Genomic DNA, 13,222 nt, shown 5'->3' on the forward strand with positions numbered 1-13,222 from the left:
CTGTTATTTCTGGGAAAAGCTGTGTTTGGTTTTAATTGAAGGGTCAACTACTTAAATGGGTTGTCCCAGGCTTAGAAATTAGCCTCCATCCACAGGATAGGGGATAAATATCTGATCAGTGAAAATCGGACTGCTGGGACACCCTTGAGAACGAGACTCCTGAATGGAGCGCCAGGTTGGGCATGTGCCCTGCTGATTCACTGACTGTGTTAGATAACCAAGCACAGAAATCTTTTGCTCAAACATAGGAAATTGCAGTAGGGGAAAACCAGAGGCAATCTTGAAAATTTAGGTTATTCTACATCAAAGAGATTTTTGCCAAATTCCTGTATCATGCATAGTTAATCAGGCACATAAAAGCTACTAATGTCAATAAACAAAATAAATCCCATGTATTTACAATATTGGTATAAATGTAATAAATCTACATTTTAGCTATAATTGTAAAGATTATAACCTGTCAGCATTTTAGGTTTAATAAAATATTATTTACAAGTTGATTTCACATTGAGATGATATACCTCAACTGAAATAAGCAGGACTAAACACAGATCAAATACTGAACTTCCAGTATAACTATGTGTATTTGAATCTCTATGAACGCTTTTATCATAACACCATATGGGAAAGAACATATTTTCTTTTTTTGTGTGCTAAGTTGTTTTATTGAGTAGTGACTGGTACAAATCACATCTCAGAAATAGATTACAATAATACAATGATGATTTATTAACATGAATAATCTTAATAGCTTTAAACTCATGACAACTTGTTGGATAACAATAAACTGTGTGCTCTTGGAGAATTGCAAACTGAAAACAACTGGGAATATTTGCTTTTCTGTTATTCCACAAACTACTCTTTATTACGTACACAGCATGTACTCCCCAAAAAGATCAAAAGATCTCTATGGGACCTTTCAAAGTAAAATTTTTAGTGGAACACTTCCAGATATAAAAGTTTTCAATTGTATGAACCTCTCTCTGAATGACCAATGCAAGTTCATAATAACTCAAAGGCTCCCACCAAATCATCTGTAAAAGTTGGCAGGCATACCACTACAGTAGCTGTTAATAAGTTACACTTCTTCCATCCAGTCCCAACAGTAATTGAACTTTGCTTCCCTAATGCTCCACTGTTCCACAAAATGAGCTTTATTTTGCTTCTTCTGCACAGATGTATTCTGAGAAGTAAGACAGGGGACTACACAAGCCCAAGATGTATTGTTTAATTCAGATAGCAGGCCTGTGGTAAGGGTCTTTTAAAAGCAAAAATGTATCTAACAGATGGTAACAAGATCAACATTAAGTCTAAGTATTTCTTTTCCAACAACTCTCTAGTGAATCCAGAGTCAAAACCACTTTACAGCAGTTCTCGAAATACCAGCCAGGATAGATAAATATTCAACAGAAGATCTCTCGTCAAGTTGGCTGAAAGTAGCTCAAAATTGGTGCCAAGATTTTCTTTTAAAGAAAATTAAAAAAAAGAAGGAAAAACCTGAAGGCTGCTAACAGTAGACTGTAATTTAATATACAGTAGCCAATGACGCAATGCTATATATTTTACACTAGTAGGGCAAAAAAAAATGCTTGGAGAATTTACATGGTACGTGACAGCATGAAGATGGACACACTCTGATAATTTTATGCTTGATGTGTTGGTGGACTATAAATCAAAGACATGAATTCTATATTTAAGCCTATTTGTCTCCATGTCTGTTAGCTTAAATAATGTGTTTTATTTTATGATTTTTAATGGGGGGGGGGTTGGGAATGAATGTGTTATTAACAGTAATCCATTGCTCACTGACAATCATGTGGAGGTAAAACGTGATAAGACTGACCACTCTTGGTATGGATTCAAAAACAATGAATCCCTGGCCCAGGATTTACATTATAGGGAAGATAACATTTTAACTGGTGACTTTATCTTTGGAATTAATGAAGCAAATACTTCCTGGACACACACAGGATTTATCCAGTTGAAGAGTCTGTTCATGTACAGTTACAATCTATAAAATATAAAACTCGGGACATCGTAAAGTTACTGAAAATTCTGTGGGTCATACTTTATATCCATATATCCACCACTATTCTTAAAGGAAATCTACCATCAAAATCAAGTATGATAGACCAGGGGCACTTACTCATTGAACCAGGTATTGTGACTGTGGTAATCTTCTTATATTTTTTATAAATGTCCTTCTTCCTTCTAAAATCAACTTTTAACATTATGCTAATGAGCGAGAAGGACTCTGGTGAGGAACTTGTGTGTGTCTTAGCTTCACAGCCTGTTGCACAGTGCAGGAGCACCCGGGAAGTTCTGCGAGAGCAGTGGGGAGGGCAAGACAGTGTAAAAGCTTGTGAAGTTTCCCTGATTTATCATGCTTGATTTTGTTGGTAGATTTCCTTTTAAGTGTTCAGAACATGAGCAGGAAGTGAGAGGCCTTTGTGGTTCAACAACTAAAATCTGCCCAAAACAGGCATATTACATCGAAACAAGCAGTGATAGCATCGATATCAATTTTTTAAAAAAATGGTTCTCCATCCATCCCTTGTTGTTTTATTTGCCTTTTATCTATATGTATTATTCTATTAATCTTATTTGAATACCAAAAGGAAAAAGATAAACACTGTTGTTGTGACAGTATTTTCATGTACAGGAACGTCCACATTAATGGTGGAACCATCATAAGCCATTTACTTATGAGTGCTCACTTCTCTGTTATCTCATACTTCACAATTTTTTATGAAAACCTCTAATGTGGATGTAACAGCATGGTTCATGATATCTTTACATGCACAGGTTACATGATAAATTGGTGACCAATAATAACCTTGCCACTGTGAACTGCACCAGCCTTGGAAAACTATGCATTTAATATCAGTTTAGCATTTTTAGAGCCAATTTCTATGGAAATAAAGGAGACTGTGCGTAGATAATAAAAAGGGCTCATGCTTCAGTCTTTACCACCACTCTATTCAAGAGTTGAAAAGTAAAAACTTTGGAAATTCAGTACTTTTTAAGTTTTATTATTCTGCAAAAAAATTTACAATTGCAAGACAAATTGATTTTGGACTATACTATAGATGAGAAAACTTTTAGAAAGCGAGTTTGGTTTTGCCTCTTTTTGACAACTTTTCGGCTGTCTCCTATTGACTTTGGGCTGACACTGTGAGGGTGTTCCCTTGGAATAGATTGGTCTTGCGTTAACACCTGGCTTTACTAAACTGGTTTTCTGTTACATATTTCCAGTTTTCTGGGAAAAGATGTAGGTCTTTCTTTGGTGTAAACATTTAGAATAAATCTGGCATAAGTTGTGTGAGAATTCCATGTAACTGCTCAGAACATAAGTGAGAACCAATGGTCAGTAAATAGGTTTTTTAAAGCCATTAATAGACACACACTTGTACATTCATGGCTGTGTGGACACCCACATTCACATCATTTGTGGTCTATGTTTTATATTCCTCACTACAAACATTTGTGGTTTGGATATAATTTAACCAGAAATGAAATTCATTATGAACCTTTTGTTTATGACCTGTCTCACATGTGTTTGCTAGCACATTCTATATTTATATAGGGAAAGCTAACATTTTTTCTGCAAACACAGACTTATTATTGGCTATAGCATAGAATGGGACATGTTAAATGGTTATGCCATGAATCACGTCCATATAAGAGTCCCAAAAGGATATTAAATACTATTTTAAACTAAGCACTGCTTTCCACCAAAAAAGTGTGCACTGTTGTGTAGGTCATGACCCTTTTGAATGTTTTCTGCCCGAAAGTCAATAATTGTTTACAAACATACCATATACACTCTAATACACTATATACAGCCAGCAAATTAAAAGTCAGTCTTTCCTATCTTACAGCTACAAATATTGTTCCTGTTCTTCCTGTTCCTATCTAACAGCTGATCTGTAACTAAACCTCTGTATGTGTCTGTGAATGTGGCAGGACTGCTGAAAATGCATTTATATTCCAAGATTGTAGTGCACTCTTGACCACAGGTTCTGGTTGGCAGACATGAGACATCACCAAGGAAATTGGTAGGACTAAAAGCCATGGAAAGAACAGCTTGTCCCATGCTGGAAATAAGTGTCCTAAACTATGAAGCTCTGTATGACATTAATGTGTCCTAGTAAGACATCTGAAAGAAAGGCTTTCTTCTCCCTTGTGTCTGCTGTATTGTTCTGATTCCTTAATACCCACAAATCTTATTGCACATAACAATAATGTAAAATTAAAGAAACATTATAATTACTATACCTTCACATGATCTTCTGTCAGAAGTGGTTGTAAACCCTTGGTCACAAATACAGTGGAATGAACCAGCAGTGTTGAGACATTCTCCATTTGGTGAGCACAGTTCTGGATTCTCACACTCATTGATATCTAGAAAAGGTCAAATATTAATCATAAGAAGTCATAAGAAGTCATAATCTTTTATATAAACTTTATACAATGTCTATCGGCACATATATAGCAATATATGAACTGGAAAGAAAAAAGAGGAATGTGCCGTATGACAATACAAGAGTAAACCTTTATTCAATACAAAACAAAGCAAATCTCCCAGCATAGGGATGATAGAAGACATAAAAACATTTAAAAATGTACCAAGTACATATCAAACCATATAGTTGGTACTGCCAGGTAAGGCAGTCCAACAAACCATTTCCTCCACCGACAAAAAGGAGGTATAAGAGCCACCCTTGATGGTATATAGGTCAAACAAATAATATCTTAGTAGGCACACAATACAAGCTCTAATATAGATAATACAGTAGTAGAAATATCACAATGGTCTTAAAAGCAATGTGCTTCCGTCTGGTTGAACCCCTGAGGAAGTCTCCATTTGGGGACGGAACGCGTGGGGAGCCCTCCCTTTCCAATCCACCGACCGAACCACCCTGACTGTGGACAGCATGGGACTTTGTCCCACACAGCCTCCTGACCTGTCTTACTGACTTGTAATGTATGGACACTTCACATATACGCTCTTCTTGACTTACCTTTAGATACAATAGGGATAGCACACATTTGCAACACCCCTGCCAATGCATAGGGAAGGTGGTAGTTGCAAATAGTGCCCTCCCCAGGTCAGGAGCTGTTAGGGAGATTGATCACCTCTCTACGAAGGTTCTAAAATATGAATATTATGTAATTGCAGCTGTAGGTACTGTCTGACATGATGTGTCTGTTATGCAAACTGGAAGGTGATTGAAGAGTTGCTACCACCTGACCAGGGGGAGTATAAAAATCCCTGCTGGGTGAGAGCACATGGTTCTGTCTGTCTGTCTCAGCAGTCTTAGGTCTGACCTCATGGTCTGATCCCAAGGAGAGTGAGCAGCACATCCTCACCTTCAGGCCTACTGCCTAGCACACAGGGAAAGTCTGGAGACTTGTCCCCAGAACTTCAGCTTCCACCACTTACACTCAGTTCCATCTGAACCAACCCAGCCGGCATCTACTATCAGGCTGCGTGTACCTTTCCTATGGACCGGCTCTCCATGATCATTCCAGAAACTGCTGTTACCCATTTCTGGCCATGCTGCTAGCCTGCCTGCTGTTCAATAAAGAACTGCAAGTTGATATGCACAACGTTGCCTCCGCCTGATCCCTCGATATGGCTGTTTACCACCAAGGGCTCCCCCATCCACTACTCAGGGACTCATCCTACAGACACTCAGGGGTTGCCCCAGAGAGAAACCAATACATCAGCCTCTCCCTCATTATTTCTTGCACACACCACCTGCTGGAGACCTGCCAGGCTGAAGGTCAGCCCTCCAGTCCCCATACCAAGCACCGTGACCACAGCGTGCTCAAGGCCCCCAAGAAAAGGATAGGCCCCAGTGGGGGATGTTGAGCACTGCACGAAGATTTTGAATCTTGAAGTGATATGACTGCACACAACCAACTATAAATTATTCAGCTGCTATTTGCAAAAAAATATTACACTGCCTTTGATGGTGGAAAATCAATATTGAAGCCAAAATAATGTGTCTCAATATGAAAACTAAGATCGTTTTTCCATCTGAGATAGTTCAGGTGGAAGTTCTTTGACCAGGTGTTGGATAACAGTACACAGCATATAATCTCTTTACAGTTTTTGCTTGACAGTAAAATGAGAAAATGAGATGGACTATGCTATACTGATATGAAAGTAAAAAGGGGCAGTAACTAATAAGCAATGTTTGAAAGAAATGCCTAATGGGTAATAAATAAATGCCAGCAACTGTAAGCCCTGTGCAGGCTTCTGTGTCTCCATGGGTACAGACTCCTAAATTTATGCTTTCATTCATTTGTTCAATATTGCACAGAAGCCAAAAATGAGAAGACCAATGGGAGGGGGTATAAGTGTATTATAGCATTAGTGCTTGTCTGTAATGTGTAATAAAAGAAAAGACAGCGATATGGAAATATAGGGATCATTTAATTACATTTTGACCTACAATTGCCACTTTTGGAAAAAATAGTCAGAAATCATGGAAGGTGAATCTTGTGCCAATGGAGAAAAAGGAACGTAAAGCACATAAAGCTTTGGTCTCAAAAAAGCGTCCCCATAATTTTACATACAGGTGCTCTATAGGCAAACCAGCAGAACAGTGTTCTTTTACTTTAAATTTATGATGCACTCGGGAAATAAGAATATTGTTACAAAACTGAGCATACCTATTAAATGTATTTGATCTGTTACTTATTAAACAAACAATCCTGGATTATAAAGATCTATTTAATTTCTAGGCAATATTCGTTCAAATATTGGTTTACTTGACTTTTGGAACGTTATTTAATTGCCCAATGTACTTTCACAAAATATTGCTGTGTTATGTCTTTTTCAGCTTGGCTTGCTCAATGTAAACTTATCCTAATATTAATTTAATTCCTCTCTGCAAAGCTGCAAGATTTCTGTTTTCCATAGCTTTACTATACCTTGACACCTTCTTCCATCTATGAGCTGGAAGCCATCTGGACAAATGCATGTATAGTTCCCATCCGTATTGTAACAGCTTCCTCCTCCCTGGCAGAATGTATTGAGCTCCTGGCATTCATCTATGTCTGCAATCAAAATTTTGGCAAACAGATCAATTATTTTGTGATCGGGTGGCCCATTATTTTGAAACCACATTACTTTCTAGCTTGATGGAATATAATTACTTTCTTGAATCTCAATGAACAGAACGGCGAAAAGTTGACTTTAGTAAATTGTGCATTTGTATATGGCCATTTCTAGTAATCTTCTGAGTATTCATGACGCATGGTTTAACTTGGCTCTTGAAGGAACTCCAGACTTCAAATATGTGAACAGTCACCGGTAGGAGCCGCCATGTAAATGTAATCATAATTCTGGAATGGAAAAGATATTCTCCATCCATGCAGGCAGCATAGTTTGTATATTTACATCTTCACATTCAGCTATAGGAACTAATTAAAATACTTCATAGATAATTTGAAGAATAAGCCATGTATTCAGAGGTCCTGTGATCAAGTATTAGAAAGCGATCATTGAGTACAGAGTTGCAGAACTATATAAAAGGGAAAACTGCTTTTTATTATATTCTAACTACTAATAGTTAGAATTGTCACTTACTAAAGTGCATTTTCCAATGCACAAATTTGCATCCCAATATGTCCACAAAACTATGGCACAAATATAATGCCTTACGCACAATGTTAAACCCTTCCCAACATACGACATAAAAGTACTGCTACGAGCGGTAGAGCGTCTCTTGTTTAAGTAAAAGTTTTAAAAATGTAAAAGTAAAAGAAAAAAAAAGTAAACAATATTATATAATAAATAGAAATTAAATAAAAAAAAGTTTAAGGCCCTAAAACACTTTCTTTCCATATACATAAATAATAAAGTTAAAAAAACACAAAAAAACCCACATATTGGGTATCACTGCATCCATAAATATCTGTCCAAAAAACCTGAACCAAATTTGGATCAACTCCGTAAAAAAACCCGAAAAACTTGCCAAAAAATGTTGATTTTTGATCAAATCCCTTTACAAAAAATGTTCCAAATGTTCTGTTTTGTTTTTTTTCAAAAATATTGGGGCGAATAAAAGTAAACTATATAACAGAGGTATCGGCGTAATCATAGTGACCCAAAGCATAAATATAACATGCTAAAAATCCAAAACAAAAATCTATTATTTTCTTTCCCTCTACCCAGAAAGAGATAATAAGTTCAATAAAATATAGACACCACATATCTGTGAAAAATCCTAATATGTCCAAATATGTCCACTACCAAAAAAATGTACATTTTATAGCCTGTATAATGTGAAAAAAGCAAATTGTCTCTAGATGGCGCTCCTTCTCTTTAATGCCTTGCCGTGTGCCCACACATAATGTTACCACCACATAAGGGGTACTGGCACAGGAACACAGGAAAATGGAGAATGGAAACACTTAAAGGGTTACCAAATTTCATAAGTTGTTTTACGCAGATTAAGGGGTTTAGTCTCTATAATGGGTTGTGGGGTTTACTATTATTTATGCCTCTTAAAGTCACTTGAAACCCTTCCTTCAATATGTAAGTCTTGGCGATTCTCATGAATTGCCAAGACTTTAGGCACTTTAGTTCTTAGCCTCCTAACATCCTACAAAAATAAGAGGACACAAAGAAGCCATACCAACATAAAACTGACATTAGGGAAAAGTTAGTTGTTGATTTATTTGGGTGGTCAGAATTTTTCTGAATTTTCACCAAATTTAATTTTTTTTCCAAAAGGAAGCGCAAAACCCAAATTTTCCAACTAACAAAGTACAATGTGTCATGAGAAAACAAACTCTAAATCACCCGAATATGTTAAAGTGTTCCAAAGTTAAAAACACCTATAGTGACACGTCAGATTTTTAAAAAATGGGCCGTGTCAGAAAGGTGCAAAATGGCCAAGTCATGATCTGACTGATTCAGACTGAGTGCAGGATTTAACTGTCAAATTGTGTCGCAAGACAATGCACTTAACATGCACCACGAAGAAGGTCAACTCGGACCTGAGCGGGGAAACGACACATGACGGATATTGGGTGCACGATGTTAGTGACTGCGGTGAGTGAGTGCATTCTTGTTGGACAATGCATTTTCCGGGGAACTTCGTTGGACATGTAAGTAAATGTGCCACAGTGTGTCCCTGCTACCAGGCAAATATGTAGAAAAAAAAAATAAAACTCCAATTTATTCAATTTTATTTATTTAATTTTATTTCATTTCCACTATACTGAAAAGGTCTGATGCATTTTGAACCAAATAATAGCATGCTATGAGTAAAAACCATTATTTGGTTTTAAACGCCTCATACCTTCATGGTGTTATTGTACCATGACAGTGTTTTTCAAATGATGAAATAAATTGGAGTTTTAACACACTACGGGGGTCATTTATCTTTAGTCAGGACATTTGTGCGTGTCTTTTCTGGGTTTTGGACTTGTTTGATTTATCTTTGAAGTTCCTATATCAGGCAGCTGAGAACGTGGGTTTTTTTGCAACTTTTTATTAAAAAGTTGCACAAAAGTTTCCAACTCTTCTGCAACTCCTTCTAAAGTTTTTCCTATGCCGGGTCAGGACTGGACTTTATTTTCAACTTTTTAACCACGATTTGTGCCAAAAATGGCAGCTTTTTCATACGTCTACATTTGGATTTTAAAGATATATCAGGTGGAACAATGAAAAAATCTTGTGCAGCTAACTTTGCTAGGTGAGTAAAAAAGTCAAAAATTTAGGTGTAAATATATTCAATACGTTAAAAAAAGAAGAGAAAAAAATAAAATAAAATGAAGATACATGTGTATTTTAGGTTCTAGCTCACTGTAGTAGATGTATGAGTTGCAATGGAGACTATTGTTTTACCCATATAATGAGAGCCCCTGGCGGAGATGTGAACTTAAAAATAACAGAACCATTTCATTTCACAAATGAATAGTTCAGAAGTATGATCGGTAGATAAAGCGCAACCCTTAGGCCCCTTTCACACTTGCGAGTGTGATGCGCTGAACTCGTATCATACTCGCATCGATTGCTGCCTGGATCGCCCGCCTGAACGCTGCAAACTGGAACTGAACTCAGCAAGTCAGTTCAGTCCCGGTTTGCAGCATTCGGGCTGTTAGATGCAGGCAGCACTTGCAGCGCATCACACTTGCAAGTGTGGAATGGGCCTAACTGATAAACTTCAAACTTGAGGTCTTATTCAGTGAATAAATACCGGGCAGTAGGATGCTGACAAGCGGCTGAGGCAACAGGCCATTTCATGCTCTTTTGCACGTTCTTTAGCCAATGACCTCACATTACTGGGGCATGCATATTAAAGGACTTCCTTAAGAAGCATTATCAAGGTGACATATAAACAATGGATAACAATGACAATAGTCATATACTTCATTATGTAAAGCAGCTCACATGTGCCTTGCATCTATTATTTCTCCTGAGCAGTGTATGCGAAAGCCTTCTGAGGTCCGTCTGTAAAGAGTTAATTCAGGTTCCTTTATCTGTCAGCAAAGTACTGGGCAGAAAGCTGATTTACACAGGAGCAGATTTTTTTTAAATAAAGTAAATTACAAAGTTTACTATTATCATAAACTATTCATTAACACAATTTTGACTTGAAGGTTTTATGCAAGTTAATTTTCCATTTAAACCAGTTCTTGAGTTATGTTCAATGTTGCCCTCAAATTCACTAAACAGCCATTAGAAAACAATAATACAGTCAACTGCACATTGGATTCATAAATCAATCAGAAATGAGATTTTTGGGAGTGAGTCATAAAAAATGTTGTCGTGATGTTTGCTTTACATAATTCATCTGTCATGGCAGAAAACACATGGGGAATGAATAGGAACACACCATCAATGCCCCACAAGCAGCTGCTTAAAATATGGTTTCTGTCTGTTTTGATCAGACATTGCATGTACAATCGTGAAACTCTGTGTTATGTTAAGCTAATTGCTGGGAGACATTGCATACTTTTGTGTTATTTTTCATACATTTGTTAATGTAAACCTACCATATGTTTTAAGACTTTCAAAGCTTTTCCAGTGTAAGTGAGATGTTTTATAAATCTAGTACAAATGGCTTGCTGAACTGTACTACATATAAAATCATTTATGATGTCAATAAATAACTTTTCTTCTAAAATATACCAGTAGGTTGCTACCACAGAGAATTTTTATCATGCCCTGCTATACATCATGTGTGGCATATTAAATAAACCTTCTGAGCTGTAGATACACAGGCTGATTTACTGTGCAGGTTGTTATACTCACCCTCAACGCTGCTCTTTTGCACTTCCCCCCCTACCACTTCCTATTGTGATCTTGGCAGAAATGAGAAGTGGGAACACAGTGGGAGCGGTGTGGGAGTGCTTCTTCAGAGTAACAGAGTATAACAGCCTTTGTAGCTACGAAATGGAGGGCTTCTGGTAACATACCCCATATCCCCTCTGGCTCATTAGTAAACTTTAAAAGTTGATTTTAGAAGGAGTAGGCAATGGATAACACATATAAGAACATTACCACACTCACAGTGACTGGATATATGGCTGAGTGTCCCTGGTTTTTCATGCTTGATTTTGATCATAGATTTCCTTTAATTAATTCCCACACCACCTGTCTGTTTCCTGTTGACTTTGTGCTGGGCTGCAGACTGTTAAGTTAGCTGTGATGGACAAATACCTCCTCCACTCAAATTCCTCCTCTTCATTGGAAATTGCTAGAGTTTACTGAACTTCATTATTTGCATTTTGCACCCTTGCCTGTCTTCTGTGTGATAGGACCGAAAACAGCAATAAAACTGACTAAATTTGCAAAGTAAGGGGTTAAAATGATCTTTATTGTGTTAATATCACCAGGGGAATAACATTTGAGAACTCTCTTTCATGGGGAAACCCCTTTAAGATCAGTGGATTGATGTTACATGAGCCAGAGTGCCTAAACTCCCTTAAATAGCGGGTAAGTGTCAAATCTTGAATATACAGACTATTAGTGTGAAATTCCTACTTCATTTATAGTCATTGAACCATAAGGCTGTTAAAGTACATTTAACACCTTCCCGATGCGTCAGATCCCGGTGCATGGAGTGGGCTCACGGGCTGAGCCCTCTTCATAGGTGGTAAGTCTTAGCTATCAAACGAATGCAGCAATCTCTCCAGCCCCCCCCCCCCCCCCCCATTACACATGCAGGATCGACCTGGCCCAAAGTGCATGTTTAATAAATGTTTATACCTGTTTACTTAGAACAGGCACATGTTAACAGTTAATATGTCTTGGGGAAGCATCAGCGCTAATAAACAACAAATCTTAATTATACCTTCACATTGGTCCCCAGAAGCTGATAACTTGTAGCCGTCATTGCATATACATGTGAAAGACCCTCTAGTATTCCTGCACAGACCATGGCCACATAAGCTTGTATCTTGACATTCATCAATATCTGCATTGAAGAGCACAAAAGAGCAAATTATTAAAATACATTTTTGGATATTTTGTTTGGATATTGTTGTTACATAGTTGATATGGTGTCCCTTGTAGATCTTTAGATCCCCAAGTAAATTCCACCAAATATGTCCAATGCTGGTACGAAGAAGCTGCTATTAGTCTAGTGATACTTTTTGACTGATATTAACAACACAAGAATTTATTTTCTTTAGAGGATGTGCCCCAGACACATTTTTTCAGAGGTTGTGGATGTTTTGAGAGAAAATGAAAGATTTGTAGCAGCTAGAATTTCACAGGGAACACAGTGGGTGCCACAGCCAGTATGTCACAGCAATATCTGTAATGGTGCTTGACTAATAAGCAGAATATCAGTTTTAAAACAAGTTTATTATGTTCTTAAGACAGAAGCCTTAAAATAGGATGCCCCTTGCTGGGATAGCAAACAATAATAACCAAGGGTAGGGGGGCAATGGGAGGATCCATTAATACATACAAATATTAAACGACTTATACCATCTTATAAAAGACAAAAATGAAGTGATTGGTTATAAAAAAAACACTACTGACATACAATAACAGTCTTACTATGGATGATATGTTAACACTCTCTTAAAGGGATATTCCTACAAAAACAAGATTCTTAAGAATAACTCGGAATAACATGATAACACATTCTCTAATTCAATGTCATTAACAAAAATACAACATTTTACAGATATAATTCCAACCTGTCTCTATCAGTTCTGTTGTTTACAATATGGTTGTCCCTGG

The 13,222-nt window shown here is 37.2% G+C and overlaps 1 protein-coding gene across 4 annotated transcripts in view; it reads right to left on the reverse strand.

The window, feature by feature from the left end:
• The window catches only part of LTBP1 (latent transforming growth factor beta binding protein 1), a 257,405-nt gene that overhangs the window by 32,375 nt on the left and 211,808 nt on the right, over positions 1–13,222 (reverse strand). For all 4 annotated transcript variants that reach the window (XM_072140841.1, XM_072140839.1, XM_072140838.1 and 1 more), the window contains 3 exons: positions 12,324–12,446; positions 6,946–7,071; positions 4,279–4,404 (listed from right to left, as the gene is read on the reverse strand). In XM_072140841.1, coding sequence (XP_071996942.1) covers positions 4,279–4,404; positions 6,946–7,071; positions 12,324–12,446 — 375 coding nt within the window. The remainder of the gene's footprint in view (positions 1–4,278; positions 4,405–6,945; positions 7,072–12,323; positions 12,447–13,222) is intronic.

This window comes from Engystomops pustulosus, chromosome 3 (assembly GCF_040894005.1).
Source record: "Engystomops pustulosus chromosome 3, aEngPut4.maternal, whole genome shotgun sequence".
Taxonomy (NCBI): domain Eukaryota; kingdom Metazoa; phylum Chordata; class Amphibia; order Anura; family Leptodactylidae; genus Engystomops; species Engystomops pustulosus.